At 31.9% G+C, this 21,720-nt stretch overlaps 1 protein-coding gene across 1 annotated transcript in view; it reads left to right on the top strand.

Annotated features, from left to right (window-relative positions):
- LOC114344508 (neurogenic protein mastermind-like) overlaps nt 1-5,765 on the top strand; it is a 229,043-nt gene extending 223,278 nt beyond the window's left edge. Inside the window, exons 11-12 of the mRNA XM_050659776.1 lie at nt 1,371-1,624; nt 5,292-5,765. Of these exons, the coding sequence (XP_050515733.1) occupies nt 1,371-1,624; nt 5,292-5,588 (551 nt within the window). The 3' untranslated portion in view covers nt 5,589-5,765. The remainder of the gene's footprint in view (nt 1-1,370; nt 1,625-5,291) is intronic.
- The last annotated feature ends 15,955 nt before the right edge of the window (nt 5,766-21,720 follow it).

The raw sequence follows: 21,720 nt of genomic DNA on the forward strand, positions 1-21,720 counted from the left end.
AATATATTATAATTATATTATATTAATTCTTATGACATTCTCGACTTAAGCTTAAGATCTGTTGGTGCAACCGGGCATTAAAGTACGGTAATGTTACTTTTACTGAGAAAATAGTGTACTTGCGTTTTGACTCACCCTGTATTAGATATAAAAAAAATTAGCAATGTCAATAATTCTTGAAAATTTTGACAATAAATAAAAAAATATGGCATTAATAAACCATTGCTGTTGTGCTTATTTTTATTTATACAGGGAGTTGAATTTGTTACGATTTTCGTACAAAATTGATTATAACTTTGTAAATACCCTGTATAATATAACAGACCTTTATATTTTTGCGATGGAGAAGTTAACAGAATTTCGAATATAAAATAAAATATAGGGTGTTCCATTTAAAAAAACATAAGTTTGGTCTGCCACTGTGTTATCGAACACCCTGTAATATTCTAACTAATTTTGTAATGTGAAGCTCAAAGGTGGCTAAAATTTTTGTTATTAACTTTTATTGCTATCTATTACTATAGCGAATCTATTGGGCTTTTACCCACTAATCAATCACCCTGTGTAGAACTTTAAAATGAATGTCGACTCGATTCAAATTCTCTGTTAACCCAGATATGAAAATATCAAAAGGCACTGCTAGGAAAATATTCCAACATGCGATTCAGAGAACCTATATGAAACGAGTCTGTGTACTCTAATAGAGTATGGCCACAGAATAAATAACCACACAGAAGCGAATCTGACTGTCGTTTCCATTGATTTTGTTGGGACCGAAATATTTGACCTTCTGCACCAGTTACAGAATAGAACTTGATGTTCTAAGGAATAGACCATTCCAAATTAGGTAATATTTTTGACAAGTAGTTATTAATTAAAAATGAAATATAAAATTTAACTATAAAATATAAATAAAATATAAAATAAAACATATATAAATATAACATTTAATTATAAACAACTGTCACGTCAGTCACAAAAGTGAGGTTGCACCAGTTACGTTGACACATGAGCATGAAAATTATGTTACCGTTTTCGGCAGGAGTTTCGCTTCTGTGTGGTTATTTATTCTGTGGTATGGCATTAGTAAAAATAGAAAATAGACGGTTTCGTTTTGATTTAAATCTGTCTCCTGTCATCCCCCGATAGCTGCTATTTCCAGGTCTACCTGTTGTCAAGGAGGCTATGCAAGAAGACAAATTTACATCAAAACTTCCGTAGCTTTTGATGTAAATTTGTCTTCTTGCATAGCCTCCTTGACAACAGGTAGACCTAGAAATAGCAGCTATCGGGGGATGGCAGGAGGCAGATTTAAATCAAAACGAAACCGTCTATTTTCTATATAGAACTTTCTATAACCCGTATTTTAGGTTTCGGCATGAATACCAACAACATGCAGCAGATGTCTGCGTTGCAGCACCAACAACAGCTCCGAAACCAGCAGGCTATGGTATCCGGCGGAGGTGTGGTCGGTAGCCAGGCTGGTATGGGACCTGGCATGAGCCAGGCTCAAGTTATAGGCCAGGCGAACAATCCCATGGCCCAGATGAATAATATGAATCAAGCTATGCTGCACATGCAACAGCAGCAGCAGCAACATTCGATGATGCAGCAAAATTCACACGTAAGTTTAATTAATTCACTAACGAACTATTTGGTGCAGTAATTACCTTTTTTTAACATTTATTTATCGATAAAAATCAGAATGCAACATAACTGGGACGTGGACAAATTAAATGGTGACCCCCTTTAAGATGCTGTTAAGGTGCAAAATGACCTCATTCCAAAAATTCAATTTTTTTTATTTTTTTACGTTCTATGTGATTAAAAAAACTCAGCACAATTTTAGCCCACTATCCCCAAAACGTATCTTTCACCAAAACGTATTTTTTTCGTTTTTGTTTTTTTTTATGTGTTGCAATCAATTTAAAAATTTCAACAAATTCAGGCTTTTAAAAGAGGTTTTCATTTTTATATACCCGTAGTTTGAGTGTACTAAGATAAAAATCCACAAGGAAAAGAAACAGTTTTCCTGTAAGATAAAAATGATTTTTTTCGAACTTTTTTTGGTGATACAGGTCTATTTTTTTTTATTTTGTTTATTTTATCAAAAAATATATTTCTGATTTTTTTTTCATATTTTCCATAAGGTGCGCTTCTTTCAAAACCCCGAAAAACTTTTTTTAGGGCTTTTGGGGAATTTTCTCCATTTTATTGACTTCAAAATATGTAGGTTAAATCAAGGTTTTTTATAGATTATATATAATTTCTCCTCTAGGACACTCAACAATTGGGCTTTAAACCTTTAAACATAAAAACATGTTTTTTAGGGTTTTTGCTATTTTTTGCGGAGTTAATAATATTTTTTGACATCGATACAACCCGAATCAATTCGTTTATTCTTTTACGTTTTCTATCTTTAAAATATAAGACCCGGCGTTTGCCTACTCCCTAAAACGTATTTTTTTCGTTTTTATTTATTTATTCTTTTTGGTGGATTGCAATTAATTAAAAAATTTCAAAAAATTCGCACGCATAGTTGAAGCTTTTACAAAAGATGTCTATTTTTATAAACCCATAGACTGATTTTTCCATAGACAAGGTTTTATGGATTTTTGCGAGTTTTGAAAAAACATGGTTTTTGGGAGCTAAATTGTTTCGCCCAAATTTTGAATGTCTTAAGGATAGGGTTACCATACGTCCGGATTTCGTCCGGACAGTCCGGATTTGAAATACATGTCCGGATTTTTTTCTTTGCTAAAAAACGGATCTATAAAAAATAGACAAGATTTTCTTTTTTTCTTTCACCCCTTCCTATACCCTTTCAGGTGTCGGATTTGGGTTTAGCTTAGCTACATATTTACCCATCTCTTCCATTCTTTTCTGTCTTGTGCTATTAGTTTCATTTCTTCTAGCGTTTTCTGTTTGATTTTTCCTGCTTCTACTATTTGCTGTATCCATTTTTTCCTCGGTCTGCCTTTTTTCATTTTTGTAATATTCCTTGTTTCGTGAATTTTCCTTGTTAGTCTACTAGGTTTCATTCTCATCAGATGTCCATACCAGTTTAATTGTCTCTTTATTATTTTATTCATTATTGGTTCCTGTTTAGTTATCCCTCTTATTGCCTCATTTCTTAGTCTATCCCATTTGGTCTTTCCGGCTATAGCTCGTAGATGTCTCATCTCAGTTGCATTTATCCTACTATTATGCTTTTTCTGTAAAGTCCAATTTTTGTTTCGTGGGACAATTCTTTTTTCCTCAGAACCGGCGCTAGTGCGTAGTAAAGTTTGTTTGATTTTTTAGTTCTGTTTGTTATTTCGAGGTCTATTTTCCCATCATTGGTAATTATACTTCCAAGATAATCATATGCGGTAACTATTTCTAGTTGTGTATTTTTGCATTTTATATTTACTTCATTTTCTTCTTTTTCGCCGATGGCCATTATTTTACTTTTCTCGACGTTTATTTCCATTTTTAATTTCTCTATTTCTTCTGTCCATATGTTTATAAGTTTTTGCATTTTTGTCACGGAATCTGCTATAAGGACTATGTCATCCGCATACAATAAGGCTTCTATTTTTATTGGCTGTAATCTTAGGTATACTATTGTTGTCTGTATTTGGTTCGTTCTGTCTCCAGTATTTATAGTCAATTCATTCATGACTATTATGAATAGTAGCGGCCTAAGACTGTCTCCTTGTTTGATACCTCTTTCCCAATTGAATTCTTCAGATCTTTCTCCTGTTATCTGTACACGTTCTTTTACTACTCTGTATATACTTTCAATTATTATTATCAGTGTAATTGGTACTTTCATGTTCTGCAAACATTTCCATATATATTTTTTCTTTCTATAGAGTCGAATGCTGCTCTTAGATCTATGAATGCTAGAATGAGCTTTCCCCCCCGAGTCAATACTTATTTTTATTATATTTCTAATGATGTAAATGTTATCGTTCATCTGTCTTTCTGGTCTAAACGCTGCTTGTTCTTATCCCAGTTCTTTTCCTACCTCTTGTCTTAGCCTTTTCTCTACTATTTTCGTGTATATTTTAAAACATACCGATAATAAACATATTGCTCTATAATTTTCGCAGTTGACGTGTTCTTCCTTTTTGTATATTGGCAGTATAAGGTTACTTTGCCAGTCTTTTGGGATTTGCTGCTTTTCCCATGCCTCTTTGTATATTTTCAACAACCAGTTTATCCCTTCTTCTCCCATGTACTTGACCATTTCCGGATCTATGTCATAATCCCCTCCAGCTTTACGTATTTTTACGTTTGATACTTCCTGTATTACTTCTTCTCTACTTATTTGCTCTAATTCTTTGTTCTCGTTATCTTGATATGTTTCATTTCTATCATCTATTGTTTCATTTCTAAATTTGTTTTTATAGTATTCTTTCCATACTTTAGCTATTTGTTCTGGATTTGTTTGGATTTGGTTTGTTGTATCCCTTACGGTTATTTCTTTATGTTTTCCTTTCTTCATATGTCTGATTGTTGTCCAGAAGCTTCTATTGTTTGTTACATAATTTTCCAGTAATTCTTCTCCAAACTCTTCCCACGTCTTTGTTTTTGCTTGTCTTATGGTGTTTTTCGCTAATCGTCTCAGCCTTTTGTATTCTTATTTATCTTTTTCCAGCTCGGTTTCAATGTATTTTTTCCATGCTATTTTCTTTTTCTTCACTGCTGTTTTAACTTCATTGTTCCACCATCTCGTTCTTTTATGGTGTGACAAGATTTTTAAAAGCCACAAATATGTATGGGAGGGGGTGATGGGATAAAATTGCGCTGAGTGTTATTATTTAACACGTTGACGGACTGTGCGTCAAATGTATAAGCAAGTGTTGTGACACTATATGAATTTTGCAAAGTAGAATAGGGAAATTGCTGAATTTCTTTTAGCGCTTATAACTTATATAGCTTATTGTATCTAAACATGTGGATGATGACCATGAATATCGTGTCACATTTCATGCATCTGTAGATGTAATGTGAAAAAAAATCTACTGATTTTTTATCACAACTCGGTATTTTAAAAATGTCGTCTATAGACGTTGTGTCACATTACATCAATGTAAATTAGACGTCTATAGACGTTCTGTCCATCAACGTGTAATCACACAGAACGCAAAAAATGTGAAAAAATTAAATTCTGAGAGAGGGGACATTTTTCCTATCTTAACGAGGGGTAGATAGGATACAGCTTATGCAGGAAAAAAGGAATATAAAATATATAAAAGAAGGGAAATTGTTGTAGACATAATACTAACCTTGTTTTGTTCTAGATGGCCATGTCGAACCTCCACCTGCAGCAATCCCAGTCCATATCCATATCGAACCAGTCTCTTCAGCAGTCCCAACAGCAACAGAACCTCTCGCTCGGCGGACAGATGAACAGCATCGTCCCTTCGGCCAACTCGGCCCAAAACTCACAGAACGCGTTGGCTTCTGCTTTCAATCCTCAGGCGGATTTCAATTTCGAATTTTTAGACAATTTAGCCGCCGCCGATGGCACCACGTTCTCCGATCAGGAACTGCTCAGTTCTTTCGACAGTGACCCCGGGTTTAATTTGGATTTTTAAACGGTTAGCATCCTTTGAAGATATTGAAATGCGTCTTGAGTTGGTTTTTCCGCTCTGTATGAGTACAGCACGTGCATGGTGCATCTTTCCATAAAAGCTAATAGACCAAGAGGCAGCGCAAAAATCTCTTTGAATTTACTAAAGCTACATTTTTCACAGTTGATTACTGTGAGTGTGTAGAGAAACATACTGCTGTCGGTCAAGCGAAACGTAGAACAGGGGTTACTGAGAGGGTATCAAAGTTGCTCTCGTACGAAGGTAATAATTTCCATTTACTAAGGCTGAAAATCAGTACACACATTCTAAATTAAATATAAATAAAAGTTATTATAGTGGGTCAGCTGTATGACGGGACAGAGCCGGTCGGTCGGCCCCAATGATCAATTGAGGAAATCTCGCAGTTTCTTCGTCCAGCATGGATTTACTTGAAATTTTCACAGGAGGTAGAAAATAGTCGAAGGATCATTTTATGTATCATGCCGCTATCATACGCTAAAACCTTGGGGGTGGTTGCCACCCCGTCTCGGGGGTGGGAATTTTTTATTACATATTAACCATGTAATTCGATGGAAAAAGTGATTCTAAGAAAACAATGTTTTTTACATTTTCTTCGTAAAACTAATATTTTTCGAGTTATTCGCGCTTGAAAATAACAATTTTTAGACGAAAAAATCGACTTTTTTAGAGGTTTTTTTGAGAATACCTCTTAAAATATGCATTTAATCAAAAAAACTAGATATCGAAAATGTATCTTTTAGTAACACAAACCAAATTCTTTTCCTACAATATCTTTAAGACCAATACAAACCGATATACGGCATGTTAAATGTTAGCTTTTTTCGTCAAATGCATAATTTGAAATATTCAAAGCCAAATAATAGGAAAAATTTGCATTTTTTTGAGGAAAACTTAAATAATCTTTTTTCAAGTATACAAGTAGACCTTTCAAAAAAAAATAATAAAGAGTTTCTAGCATGAAAATTAAGTGACATATTCAAATGTCGGTATCTGCTTTTCTCTACGAAAAAATCAGTGAAAACAACCCCCTAACTACCTTCCTAATTCAAAATTGGTCTTCACCTTTCTGTAGTTCCTTTTATATTTATATTATCAATATACTCCAGGAGTTTGACCTATTTAAATGCCTAATTTTGGAAAAATTGGAGTTAAAAGAAAAATTGATTTTTTGCAATTTGGTATTTTTTACCTTTTACTTCAAAATATCTCCGAAAATACTGAAGATACGAAAAAAATTGATTAACTACTAAATTGTAGCTTTTTTAATGACTAAAATTACCCTTTGCATAGATTTTCATTACAGTGAATAGTTAGCCAGATATAGCTGTTTAAAACCTCTATTTACCAGCAAACACCCCCTTATTCGAGCCCTTTAAACCCGCCCCAATTAAAAACTAAATATTACGGAATTTAATTTACACAGTCTTATAGCTCTTTAAAAATCCTACAAAATCATTTTTGAAGAAACTTTTTATCGCCAAAAATATATAGAATATTTTTCGAGGTATTCTCAAAAAACCCTCTCTCGTCAAAAAACTGTTATTTTCAAGCGCGAATAACTCGAAAAATATTAGTTTTACGAAGAAAATGTAAAAAACATTTTTTTCTTAGAAACACTTTTTCCATCGAATTACATGGTTAAACCGTATGAAAGCGGCATGATATAGAAAATGATCCTTGGACTATTCCCTACCTTCTGTGAAAATTTAGCCTTAGTAAATGGAAATAATTACCTTCGTAGGAGAGCAACTTTGATACCCTCTCAGTAACCCCTGTTCTACGTTTCGCTTGACCGACCGCAGTATGTTTCTCTACACACTCACAGTAATCAACTGTGAAAAATCTAGCTTTAGTAAATTCAAAGAGATTTTTCAGCGCTGCCTCTCCGTCTATAATATTAACACATAAATGTTGCTTTTACTGCAGATTTTTTACGAATATTTATAATAACAGCGACATAACCTCAAAATAATAAATTTTATAAGGTCAGGTCACCGTTTTTACATAGACATATAATACCTAGACTGCGCGCTGCAATCTAAATCTGTTCCCCCAGTGTGACAGAGAAAAGTGTTTGTAAACAGGGTATGCATCTCTTGCTAATCGACTGGGTTTATCCAATGTCATTGGGTTTATGTGACTTTCCCACTGCTGCCGATTAGATACATCCCGTCGATTAGAAAGAGATGCATATCCAATTTACAAACACTTTTCTCTGTCGCACTGGGGGAACAGTTTTAGATTGCACCGCGCAATCTATTCTGCGTTCCGCAGTCACTTTGCAGTGTGGGAAGCATATCCCAATATACAACTTATGGAACCTTGCAGCTCAGTGTGGCCGGTTTTAAGCAGACGAACTTAAAGGCCGTCTAAATCTAAATAGAATATTCCAGAAGTCCAAAACATCTTGATTTGAAAATCTGTGGGTTTTATTATTTTTAAATAATTCATAGATAGGTACTCTGCGTTCCGCAGTCACTTTGCAGTGTGGGAAGCATATCCCAATATACAACTTATGGAACCTTGCAGCTCAGTGTGGCCGGTTTTAAGCAGACGAACTTAAAGTCCGTCTAAATCTAAATAGAATATTCCAGAAGTCCAAAACATCTTGATTTGAAAATCTGTGGGTTTTATTATTTTTAAATAATTCATAGATAGGTACTATGAAAGATATTTATACGATATTAAAGATATATTATCATTTGAATATTAGTTATAATTAGCCTGTGATTAATATTATATTTAATAGTTATTTATAATATAAGTGTTAAAAGTACAATTTTAAGGCACGTATGTGAAAGTTTCACAATTCACATGAGTGCCTTAAAAATGTACTTTTTAACATGTGTACTTTGTACGCACGTAAGAAGTTATACTTCTATTATACGATTTCAACGAAATAAATATAATTTCAACAGGTTATTTGTATTTAAAGATTAAACTAATTTTTTACTTACTACTTTCCAACAATTTTTATTAAAACAATACTAAAAATAAAAAAAGTTAGATAACACACGGATTCGAACCAGGGACCTCTCGATCTCCAGTTGAACGCGCTACCACCGAGCTAAACTCCCTTTGCTTTGACAGCTTACAAGATTTCTCATACATACTGACAAATTTAATAGACCAAGTGAGGTATAAAAACACTTTAAAATTTATTTAATATAAATATTAATATCTCTTGGCAACACTGTTCTTCATAAGAGTCTGTACTGAAAGGTGACCGTGGAACGCAGTATAGGTATTATTATAACTATGGTTTTTTATGTCTATGGTTTTAAAATATGTTATGTGATTCTGCGCATTACATGCTAAAAAAGTACTTTTTTATATTTTTATGCTGGTACATGTACACATGTGCAGTTAACCTCAATGTTCTTCTTTTTCTTGTAACAATGTTTTAACCTCATTTTCCCCAACATTTAATCTACTTAGTTTTATCTTTGATATTTGATGTTACAACGATATATTATAATATGATGGATAAGAAATCTCTATTATTATCTGCTGCTTCTATTGCAATATTTCTAAAAAGAAAAGTTACTATTAAAAAACCAACGTGACGGTATAACGAAAATAACCTAACTGCGCATGCACGTGTACTAATAATTGGTATCAAATAGGACATGTTCTAATTTGTATAACATTTTTTGTTAACAGATTTTGTTTTCTGTTTTACATTGTGACAAAACTTAGTATACCATTTTCTTTTTTAGTATTTTATAGTATTGCCGAGGAACCGCAAAGCGAGCGACGCCTGGTGGCGAATTTGAAAAGCATCAAGTCTAGGAAAACATTGACTTTGTCATTAATTTGTGTACATATTTGCGGTCAGTTTATGTTGTAATTAACAATGATTTCGACTTAAAAAAACTATTGCAATGTTCCTCAGTATTCATTCCTATTATACTCTACTAGGTCTGGATCCCGCGTATGAAAAAAAAGTTGATTAATAGCAAGCTGAAAATTTGTTAATAGCTTAAGGGTGTCTAGTCTGATAAACTTTGATATATGGGAACACTGGAACAGGGGCAATTTTAATTGTGGAACAGGTTAAAAATTTGGAACGGTCACACCACGAAAATGGCACATTTATTTTGTCCGACATAACAGACTTAAACTCTCCGAATAGAGATTAAACTCTCATGCAAAAATCAGACTGCTATTTATCACCTGTCATAATTCCTGTCATTTGACATATTCCACATGTTCCACTCATCAAAACGCCCATTTGGTGATAAATGGCAGTCTGATTTTTGCATGAGAGTTTAATCTCTTTTCGAAGAGATTAAGTCTGTTCTGTCGGACAAAATAAAAGTACCGTTCTCGTGGTGTGACCGTTCCAAATTTTTAACCTGTTCCACAATTAAAACTTCCCCTGTTCCAGTGTTCCCATATATCAAAGTTTATCCAACTAGACACCCTTAAGCTATTAACAAATTTTCAGCTTGCTATTAATCAACTTTTTTTTCATACGCGGGATCCAGACCTATACGTAATGACGTAAACTAACCAATGCCAAATCACACATTTTGTTAATTTAACGTTTGTATTAAACGTAGTATTTTTTTTAATGTTTAAGGGACTGCAAAATTAAATAAATAAATAAATAAAATGTAGTATATATATTCTGTACATAGAATGTACATTGTTATGCAAAATATTCCGACCACCTCATAATTTCCAGAACACAATTATTATAAAATAAATTCACCTACTTAGTTTCCAGTTTTTATTTAATTAAAAATTGTTATATGTTGGTGTAAAATAAATTGTACTGTACCTATTAACTAAATTAAAAACAAAATTAGAAATTCTAAGATACTGCAAGCGCCAGTTAACTGGCGAGACGCATTGCACAGTGGCTTATGGGATGATCGTCAGTCTCAGTGTCGTTGTGCGTATTCGCTGTCGCCAAGTTAACTGGCGCTTGCAGTAGATTAATAATTTTTAAAACGTGGTATGATTATCGGGGGCCAAATTTTTTTATGCAAAAAGGTAAAAACAAATCAGTAGTTAGCATCAAATTTTAATGAATTCATACAGATGAAACATAATTTTGAGTCGTCTTTAACCTATAAGATCTCTTAGTGGCAAAACTTAGTGGTTACTTTGGCAAAACACTCGTGTAAATGATTTTAATTTAACGTTTTAGAACTGTGAGGTCAAATGATAAAATGAATTGTTTTCCTAGAGTTTTCGTCCATCTTTGAAATTTTGAGCGGCCTCTGTCGGAATTTAATTTTGCGAATAGTCTAAACCAGGCTTAAGCATATCCATACGACATTGCTAATTTACAGTATTCCAATGTAAAAATGAAGGTGTAAACTATTCAGTGACAGAGTATAGTAAAATTCAGTGATGCAGCTGTACAGGGTATAGTAAAAATTTGTTCAACGACAATTACGAATATATCGTCTAATGAAAACACCAGAAACCAGTTCAGGGCGCATTTAGTTTTATTTACTTGCCTGTTCTATCGAGACAGAGCAAAAATTGTTGATACTTTTTTTTATATTATATAAATATATTATATATTTTTGTACATAATTTATATTTACTGTGGTTTATGTTTTTTTATGTATTTCCATTGTTTTCTTGTCGTCACTTATTTTATATATATTTTTTTCGATTCTTGAAAACTTGAATATTATGAATATTCTCAAATTATATAATATCAAAAATTTTCTAACGCAATATACGATGGAAACAGTCGGCAAAATCTTCAAGTTATTTGACAAAAATAATACATACTAACAAAAGAAGCAGAATATTAAGTAATGACCGAAAATACTTTATAAGTATATTCTTTGTCACTGATATAACATTTTTTGAAACAAACGCAACGTTGGATGTCAATGTCACTTACATCTGTCAATTGTCAGTGATGATGTCAATTCTTTTGGAAAGCTAGAGACCATAACAATTCACAGAAGTAGACTGTGTGGATATCTTTGTATTCGTTTCTACATTATATCAGCTAGTAAAATATTCTGAAATCTTTTCAAAATGCCGACTGTTTCTAAACTTTTAGGAATCTCAATTTGCGAGATTATATAATATTTTTAATATTTATTTTCGATTATTCAATCGAGTTTTAGATGAACTAGCCAAATAAATCGTTTTTACCATCACTGGCATGTTGAAAGTGGACAAAATTACTGGATTTTCAAGCAAATTGCTGGTAAAGGTGAATTGACAGGCGGGTTTGGAATTAATAAAAGACATTTCAACGTTTATGTGAAAAGCTCTCCATTGGTCACAAAAACAAGTATTTTTGTGCCCTTGAAGTCATTTGTGTTCTCATTTAATCTAATTATATGTTTGTTTCATCAGTGTTTATTGTATTTTATAATATATTGGGGTTTTATATAACGTTTTAGACACGCCTACATTTCAAAATGGCAGCTGCGACGTGTCATTTGTCAAATATTATGTCACTTGTCTACGTTCTGCATCATTGTTCTCTCATATGAACGTTGAGATACAAATATAATTTTGTGTTCATTATTTTAGGTTGTAGTGATCGAACTTCTTTAATTTAACAGCGATAAGTCACCAAATAAGTGTAATGTTCAAAGAGTTATACGAAAATTTAGAAAAAAGACTGATTTTTAAATAATTTTAAACCTTTTTGAAAATTCAGTAATTTTTGCGATCATTTAGATTAAATAACATTATGATACAGATCTTAGCTAAAAATTTGGACTGATCAAACTCAAAGAGAAATAGATTTATGCAGTTTTCTGGTAAAACATTATCAAATTTTTTCTTTGTGGAATATAAATTTTTGATAAATATTTTTTTAGAATAGGTACCCCACAAATTACCTCAAACTTTTACTCTCTGGAAGTAGAAACATCAAACTAAGTTTTTTATTATGATTTATTCATAACATAATAGTTGATCAAACATGCTTGCATTTATTACGCTTTTATATTCGTGTTTCATGGAGTTTTCTAGTACATATATTCAAAATATAGCATTTCTACTATTCGCGGTGTGCAAGTACTTGGAAGGGATACGCGAAACGATCGTGCGCGAATAGCGGAGAAATATTGCAACTTTCTTAAATAATTCATATTGTCAACTGAAATTGTCAAATTGACGTACATTTCATACCTATTGTCATTTAAGAAGAAAAATTATAATTGCTCCACAATATTGATATGATAAGCAATTATTATATAAAGGTAAATTTAATTAATTGTATTTTGCTTGCAATACTGCATTTTAATAACTAATTTTATTTACTACATACAATTGTTTACGTTTGAATAAAATAAGGACCATATGATTGGCCAATATAATTAAAAGTGCGAATAAAAGTACAGAGCGTAGAAATAGGTGTCGCTTTTCCGAACTTTCACGGTCCCAATAATAAAGTTGTTTGGTTTGATTAACAAAACGCCAGAAAATAGGCGACCAATATTTATTGCACCTAAAATCAAAATACTTTACTCATAGACATAATAAGACTTTTTATCGCTTCTCATTTGTTTCGGGCACTTGTCATATATGTCGTATAACATTAATTAATATATCTACGTCATACGTTATTGGTATATACTGTTATGCTCTGTATTTTCTCTCTGTTATGAGATTGATCAGCATATTCTTATTTCGATTAATTAATTAATTATTTTAATTATTACTTATGGAAAATAAAACCAAAATTAAATAAAACTTTCCAATAAAATTTATTCTCAGGGCTAAATTATATTAATATATTACCTTTAGTTTGTGGCTTCTAGTATCTCTGGTTGCTTACTTCATCCAGGACAGAACAAAGAAAATAAATATACTCAATGTCATATAAATTCTATAAATATTATTTATTTATCCAATATACCATAAATATAAGATTTAAATGTATGCTAAAACTCAATTTTGTTGCAACTATTTCTTATCTAACCTCTTATCTCCTTTTTTTAACAAAATTTTCATTTAAATAATTCGTTAGACTGTTCTTACTATTATATATAAAAAAAAACAAAATTTACTTTTCACCTTTTGAATAGATTACTTATTTCTTCTCTGAATTTATGAATGACTAAATGATGCTGTAGAACTGTTCAATAAAAAATAAACAAATATGGCATGTGATATAAAACAACTCTCTCCTTTTCACAAATAATCTGACTAACCTTTTTTTCTCTTCTTTACTTCTTCTCTTGGATTGTGTAGTCCTCGTTTCTCCCACACGTGCTCCTCGGATGCTGCGACGATCCTTCTCGTCCTTACTGCTTCACAAACAAACAACATCACTCGCTGGAAATCTCTCCTCAGTTTTCTCTCTGCTCGATATCTTGTGCAAATTGATACCAACCGGCTACTCGTTCCAGACAGAAACAGGAATCTCTTCGGACACGAGGAGATTGAACTTCTCAACTCGATCAACGATTTCGTTTCAACACGATTCTGCTTATACGATGTGAGCTCGTTCGTAGAGGGGATATTTATAAATTCGTGAGCGCCAGTAGTGGCAAGTATGTAAAAGTTTACCGGAAATTTGACATAAATGTCAAAGTGATTAAATTAAAATTAAAATTAAAAACATTAATTATAAAAAATATTAGTTGGTCAAAGCTGTGGTATATATTTTTACCTTAAATATACTTACGTTTTAAATACTGAATTTACGTTTTTTTAATGTTCCGTAATATGTAATTATAAATTATTCTATTAATCTTAGCGCCATCTACATGATAATTGTGAAAGTATCCGAAGTAATAAATTAATATTTCATCAATAGAACGTCAAAATGATTAGCAAAATCTTAAAAAAATCTATTACAATTTAATTACTTTTTAGCGTTGTAAATATTAAGCGATAACAATTAAATAATAAATTTAAAAATTACCGGTGAAAGTTCAATTAGTAATCCGCCAGGACCGACACCGGCGAAGCTCAGAGCGTATACGGCCACCAACTTCACCACTTTACACAGACTTCTTACTTTTCAAAAATTGGACTGCTCTCTTCAGATCTTCACTACACAGTGAAACTTTTTTTCTCCTCAAACTCAGACTCCAACACTCTATTCTCCCTCCATCCGTCTCTCTCGCCAATCACAAAACATCCTCTCTACACATTACATCCCTACTTTCATTTCTTAAGAACAAATTATTTTTGTATACAACTTTTCCGTTTCGTCAAATTCCAGGAGATACCAAAATTACTTTTGTGTTTATACATGCTATAAAAAACCCGATATTCTAAAACTCGACAATTGTGTTTATCGTCTTTCCTTCTAAGAAGCATTTATAAACGTCCTATTATTCACTTCAAAGCGAATACATGTACTTTCTAATCCGACCGTATTAATTGTATAAGTCCGTTCATAGAATCATTAATACTGAACGATTTTCACTTTCCACCAAACACTGCTTATGACTAACTAATACTATTTACAATTTTTGACCATATACAGGACGATGAAAATCTATGATCTCGTGGTCTTCGACATAAATTAATTTTCTAAATTTTTCCCATAAAATTATATAACAATACATACCAATTATACATACTAAAGACGTTTGACATAGATAAATTAATATTATTCGACATATGACGAAGTGCCCGAAACAAATTAGAAGCGATTAAAAGACCTATAAGAATAGACAAGGCATACTGAGCAAAATAGTGTAACGCGCGGGCAGTCGATCGGTGGTCTATCTATATCTTTTTACCTAGCGATCCCGCCCATGTGACAGATAAAGATGACCACTCAAAGTGAATATTGGCCAATAACGTTCTTGATATTGGCGTTACACATCTATCCACAGTGCGGCCCATAGCTTACCTAGTCTATTCTTATTATGACTATGACTTTACTACATTGTAAATCACAGTAACGCCAGAAAATATGCAACCAATATTTCATTGCACCCTAAATAAAAACTAGCATTAATAGTCCAGAGAAATATAGTAAAAAAGTACCTGGTAAAAAGGCCAGGTCTCTAACAAGTTTTTTGAGTTTTAAGGACCTCAATAACCAAAACCTCTATGTTTCCTGTAGTGGGTTCGGTGGATTTTTAAATTTAACAATTTAAGGCCAAAAATGCGCCATTTTAAGAACTTTTAGACGGAGAGGCAGCGCTGTAAAATCTCTTTGAATTTACTAAAGCTAAATTTTTCACAGTTTATTACTGTTATTGTGTAGAGAAACATACTGCAGTCGGTCAAGCGAAACGTAGAACAGGGGTTACTAAGAAGGTGTCAAAGTTGCTTTCCTACGAAGGTAATTAAATCCATTTACTAAGGCTGAAAATCAGTACACACATTCTAAATTAAATATAAATAAAAGTTATTATAGTCGGTCAGCTGTATGACAGGACAGAGCCGGTCGGTCGGCCCCAATGAATGTACAGGGTTATTCACTATATTTTGACCCCCTTGTAAACTGCTTTATTTACAGAATTAGAAAAAAATGTAAAATACAAAAGTTCGATTTTTTAATTATGATTTTTTGACATATATATCGTACTAGTGACGTAATATATCTGGGCGTCATGACGTAATCAACTATTTTTTTAAATGAGAATAGGGGTCGTGTGCTAGCTCATTTGAAAGGTTATTCAATTCTCTATACAGTACTATAAACATTAAGATCATTATTTATACAGGGTGCCCAAAAAAATTTTGAATTATTAAACAATTAATTTAGTAAAAAAAAAATTTTTTGGAGACCCTGTATAATTAATCATGTTAATGTTTATATTACTGAATAGGGAATTGAATAACCTTTCAAATGAGCTGGCACTCGACCTCTATTCCCATTTAAAAAATACTCGATTACGTCATCACGCCCAAATTGATGACGTCACTAGTACGATATATATGTCAAAAAATCATAATTTAAAAATCGAATAACTTTTGTATTTTACATTTTTTTCTAATTCTGTAAATAAAGCAGTTTACAAGGGGGTCAAAATATAGTGAATAACCCTGTACATTCACTGGGGCCGACCGACCGGCTCTGTCCCTTCATACAGCTGACCGACTATAATAACTTTTATTTATATTTAATTTAGAATGTGTGTATGTACTGATTTTCAGCCTTAGTAAATGGATTGAATCACCTTCGTAGGAAAGCAACTTTGATACTTGACCGACCGCAGTATGTTTCTCTACACAATCACAGTAATCAACTGTGAAAAATGTAGCTTTAGTAAATTCAAAGAGATTTTTCAGTTTTTTAGACTATTTTGTCTACCATCAAAAAGTAAAGCATTTTGAATTGATTTGGAGGCAATTATTTCAATAAACACGTTTGAAGCTTTAAAATGTTGATTTACTTGATTTACTTGAAAATTTAATGTTGATTTACCAATTTGTTAGAAAACTGCAAAAAATCTAAAAAAATTAATTTTTAATAAATGTTAATGACAGTTGTAAAAATGAAATATTACTGATCCCATTGCAGTAAACATACAGGTTTGTATAAAGTGATGGGCCTATTTTGCCATGCTCAACTGCAAGAAAAATTTTTTTATGTGATGATTTTAATCAGTCCATATTTTTAACAATTCTCCGTTAATCAAAAGTGTAATTCTTAAAATAAGGAAACCGGGAATCAATTCTTAGTAAATAAATGAAACATACTGTATATATACATTTATTAAGTACAAGCAATGTTGAAATGGTTTCGTCAAATCACTTTCGACACACATATTATATGATATAACATAAAGATAATGTAGGTAATATTTTAGATGAATTTTTTGATGAAAAAAATGTAGGCGATAGCTAATTTGAACTTGAAAGTTTCGATATATCACTATTATGAGATGTAGATCGTTTAAATAATCTAAATATAAGGAGTTGTTCCATTTCTAATGTCGCTTTTGGAAGAAATGAAATCGGAAAATATTTTTTACAGTGTAATGTTAATTTTTTTTCACAGTGTACATGTTCCGCACTGAAATCGTTACTTCCACGAATAGTCCAAGAGGCAGCGCTGAAAAATCTCTTTGAATTTACTAAAGCTAGATTTTTCACAGTTCATTACTGTGATTGTGTAGAGAAACATACTGCGGTCGGTCAAGCGAAACGTAGAACAGGGGTTACTGAGAGGGTATCAAAGTTGCTTTCCTACGAAGGTAATTAAATCCATTTACTAAGGCTGAAAATCAGTACACACATTCTAAATTAAATATAAATAAAAGTTATTATAGTCGGTCAGCTGTATGACGGGACAGAGCCGGTCGGTCGGCCTCAGTGAATGTACAGGATTATTGACTATATTTTGACCCCCTTGTAAACTGCTTTATTTACAGAATTAGAAAAAAATGTTAAATACAAAAGTTATTCGATTATTAAATTATGATTTTTTGACATATATATCGTACTGGTGACGTCATCCATTTGGGCGTGATGACGTAATCGACTATTTTTTTAAATGGGAATAGGGGTCGAGTACTAGCTCATTTGAAAGGTTATTCAATTCCCTATTCAGTAATATAAACATTAACATGATTAATTATACAGGGTGTCCAAAAATTTTTTTTTAATTAAATTAATTGTTTAATTAATAATTCAAAAAAAAAAAAAATTGGACACCCTGCATAAATAATGATCTTAATGTTTATACTGTATAGAGAATTGAACAACCTTTCAAATGAGCTAGCACACGACCCCTATTCCCATTTAAAAAAATAGTCGATTACGTCATCACGCCCAAATGGATGACGTCACTAGTACGATACATATGTCAAAAAATCATAATTTAATAATCGAATAACTTTTGTATTTTACATTTTTTTCTAATTCTGTAAATAAAGCAGTTTACAAGGGGGTCAAAATATAGTGAATAACAACCATTTACATTCACTGTGGCCGACCGACCGGCTCTGTCCCATCATACAGCTGACCGACTATAATAACTTTTATTTATATTCAATTTAGAATGTGTGTACTGATTGTCAGCCTTAGTAAATGGATTTAATTACCTTCGTAGGAAAGCAACTTTGATACCCTCTCAATAACCCCTGTTCTACGTTTCGTTTGACCGACCGCAGTATGTTTCTCTACACACTCACGGTAATCAACTGTGAAAAATTTAGCTTTAGTAAATTCAAAGAGATTTTACAGCGCTGCCTCTCCGTCTATAAGTCTATACGGGATTTTACGACCGATTATAGTTACAATTACCACCTTCGAACCATTTCTTGTTCATATATTTATTTAACTTCTATTTCCAAATACTTTCTTAGCATTATTCTATTTCTTTTTTTAATAGGACTTTGGTTTGTTGTATTGGACGTGACCTATCTAGTACCCGAGATACTTTTATTTGGATCGTTGGTACCAGTTTGTTTTTAATAATATCAAGATACTATCGGCCAATATGTTTTTTTGTCAATTGTCAATTTTTCATCAGTTGTCATGTGTACTTTTAATCTGTCATTTGTCGTTGTCAAGTTGTCATGTTACTGATTTCTTTTATTTTTTGTTATTTTGTTAAATTTATGTCATATTCTTTTCTTTTTCTTCTGATTTCTCATGTTTCTTTTTCTTATGATATTTGTATGTCATAATTTATTTTTATCTTAATATTTTCCCTATTTTCATTGATCATTCTAATTATACTTTCTTTTTTGCTTTCATTAATCATATGCTTCCGGTAATCTTGGCATAGACGCCTCTTTTTTGTTAATTCTGTCATGTTATCTATATTATATTCTCTGAATTTTTAGGTTCCTGTTATCTATTTCCTTTCTTTGCATTCCTCATCTACATTTTAAGTTATATTTTTTATTGTCAAGCCCTCTTTAAATTGCAAACCATTTAGTTGTATCATTCTGCCTCTTCTTATCTGGTTAAACCTATTCTGGACCTATCTACGATCATTTTTGTACAATAATTTTAATATTTAGTTTATTTCTATCGTTTTCTCATTTTCCCCATTTTCGCTGTCCATGTCAAATTATTATTTCTTTTTTTGTTTCATTAATCTTGAACTAAAAACACTTTTTTCTTAAATTTTGTTGGGCTTACTTAGTCTCCCAATTTTCAGATTCCTGTTGTCTATTATTTATCTTCTTTTCACTATTCATCGATATCTTTAAGTTGCCATTTGTCATCGTCAGTCTCTAATTTTTATTTCCTACTATTTATTATCACCATTCTACCTCTTCTGATCCGGTTAAACCTATTTATTATATCGTTACATTTTTGTTCTGGCGTATATAACGAAAAAAAAAACTAAATTTTGAGTTCTATTACAATCTAAACTAATAAAAACATTGATACGTTTTTGTTTTTTCCAAAAAGCTACTATTTTAATATATAACTAGTATGTTCGTTTTAAATGATATAAAGGAGTTACAACAGTGACTTTTCCTGTTAATAATTCAGTACGTGAAGAAATCGAGAATCTTTGTTCAAAACATTATTTGTTCTAGAATGATTTATTGGGTGAAGATCACAAAACAAAGTATGTTGCGCCCAAAACTAGTGAACCAACAATTCAAGAGAAATGAAATTGTGATAATTTTATCTATTGCGTCTTGTATTGTTGGTTGCCCATTTTTGGGCGCTTGATTTTTAAATTAATAGGAAAAACAAAGTATTATATTATATTATGTAAGTAATATTTCGTGTATATCCGTTTTTGCCAAGTTACCTATATTTTGATGATTATAAATGACACAATGAAAAAAAAACGATTACTTTAAAAATTATGACTCACTGTGGTAGAATATAGTTTCGATTGCTTTATATGCTTTAAAATAGAACATGCTGAAAACTGTATAAAATGAAATAACATTTCTCTCTTCAGTTGACATTCTTCCAGTTTGTACATTCCAGTGTTTTGAATCATTTTCATTTTTCCAGTCTCTACCAGTATTTTTAATACCTTGACGTAACACATTGCGGTCAGTATTTACTCTCGGTTTTGTTACATGGACATTTTTTAACTATCTTTCGAAATTAACGCCATACGAAAAAAAAATTAAAGAGTCATTATGTTATGGCCTAATGTGGCAACGGTAAAACTGTTACCAAGAAAATATTTCATCTGCGAGTTGGTATAAGTACAGTACTAGTAAAAAATTAGACACTTGCATTTTGAATGTTTTTTTTTTAATTTTGTAGGTGTTAAGTGGTTTAAATGGGAGGAAGTGAACATTAATAATATTTAAAACACTAAAAAAGTAATAATTGGAAAAATAAGTAACCCAAAAGAAAAAATAAAATATTAATTGCCTACAGTTGGCTGTTCTTTAGATTTAGTATCGGGTATTACCTCCCCTACATCTGCGGAAGATGTAGTCTGTGTGTGTTATTAGGGTATATGTTCCCATTCTTCATTTAACGCTATTTTGACTTATTCTTAATCGTTTCTGGCAATGGTTGCCAATTTTTAACCTTTTTCCCTAAAATAAGTACCAGTACTACAAGCGGGTCAATCTAAAACGGGAATTCCGACAGTATTTAGGTAGTCTATGACGATTCGTGCAGTATGTGGACGCGCATTATCCTGCATAAATAATAAATTATCCCCAATGAAAGGGGCGTAGGGGACAACATTGTCCTCCAGACACTGTCATATACAGTGGTGTTAAAAAGTCCTGCATCACCTAAGCGCCTTAAATTTTTTGAGGTTTAACACAAGTTTTTTGTATCTTTTCGCTAATTCATTTTAAGTTTGTGCTTGTAATTAGCATTATCGGTATACTTACTAATGTTTTTTTTTTTAATTAATAGCTCAAAATTCTACAGAAAATATTAAAATAATCTGATTGAGGGGATTTCCCATAATCCGAGAAAATTATGAGGTGATTATTAAGTCGTTAAAGTACTATTAAATTGAATCTTGACAATTTGCCACATATTTTGACTATATAAACACTGTAGTTACCCTAACACATTTATTCGCTCTTTGATTTTTGATAAAAAGGTCAAAATGTCATCCCAGACCAAACAAACTAAATTATCGAACGAAAAGCGTTTTGAAATTATTTTTCACCATAAAAACGACAAATCTAGTCGCGAAATAGCATCCGTAGTAAACTGTAATCAATCTACAGTAATTAGAGTCATTAAGAAGTATGCTGAACAAGGAAAAATCGACGACAGACCGCGTATTTGGTAAGGTGATGCA

This window comes from Diabrotica virgifera, chromosome 8 (genome assembly GCF_917563875.1).
Source record: "Diabrotica virgifera virgifera chromosome 8, PGI_DIABVI_V3a".
NCBI lineage: Eukaryota > Metazoa > Arthropoda > Insecta > Coleoptera > Chrysomelidae > Diabrotica > Diabrotica virgifera.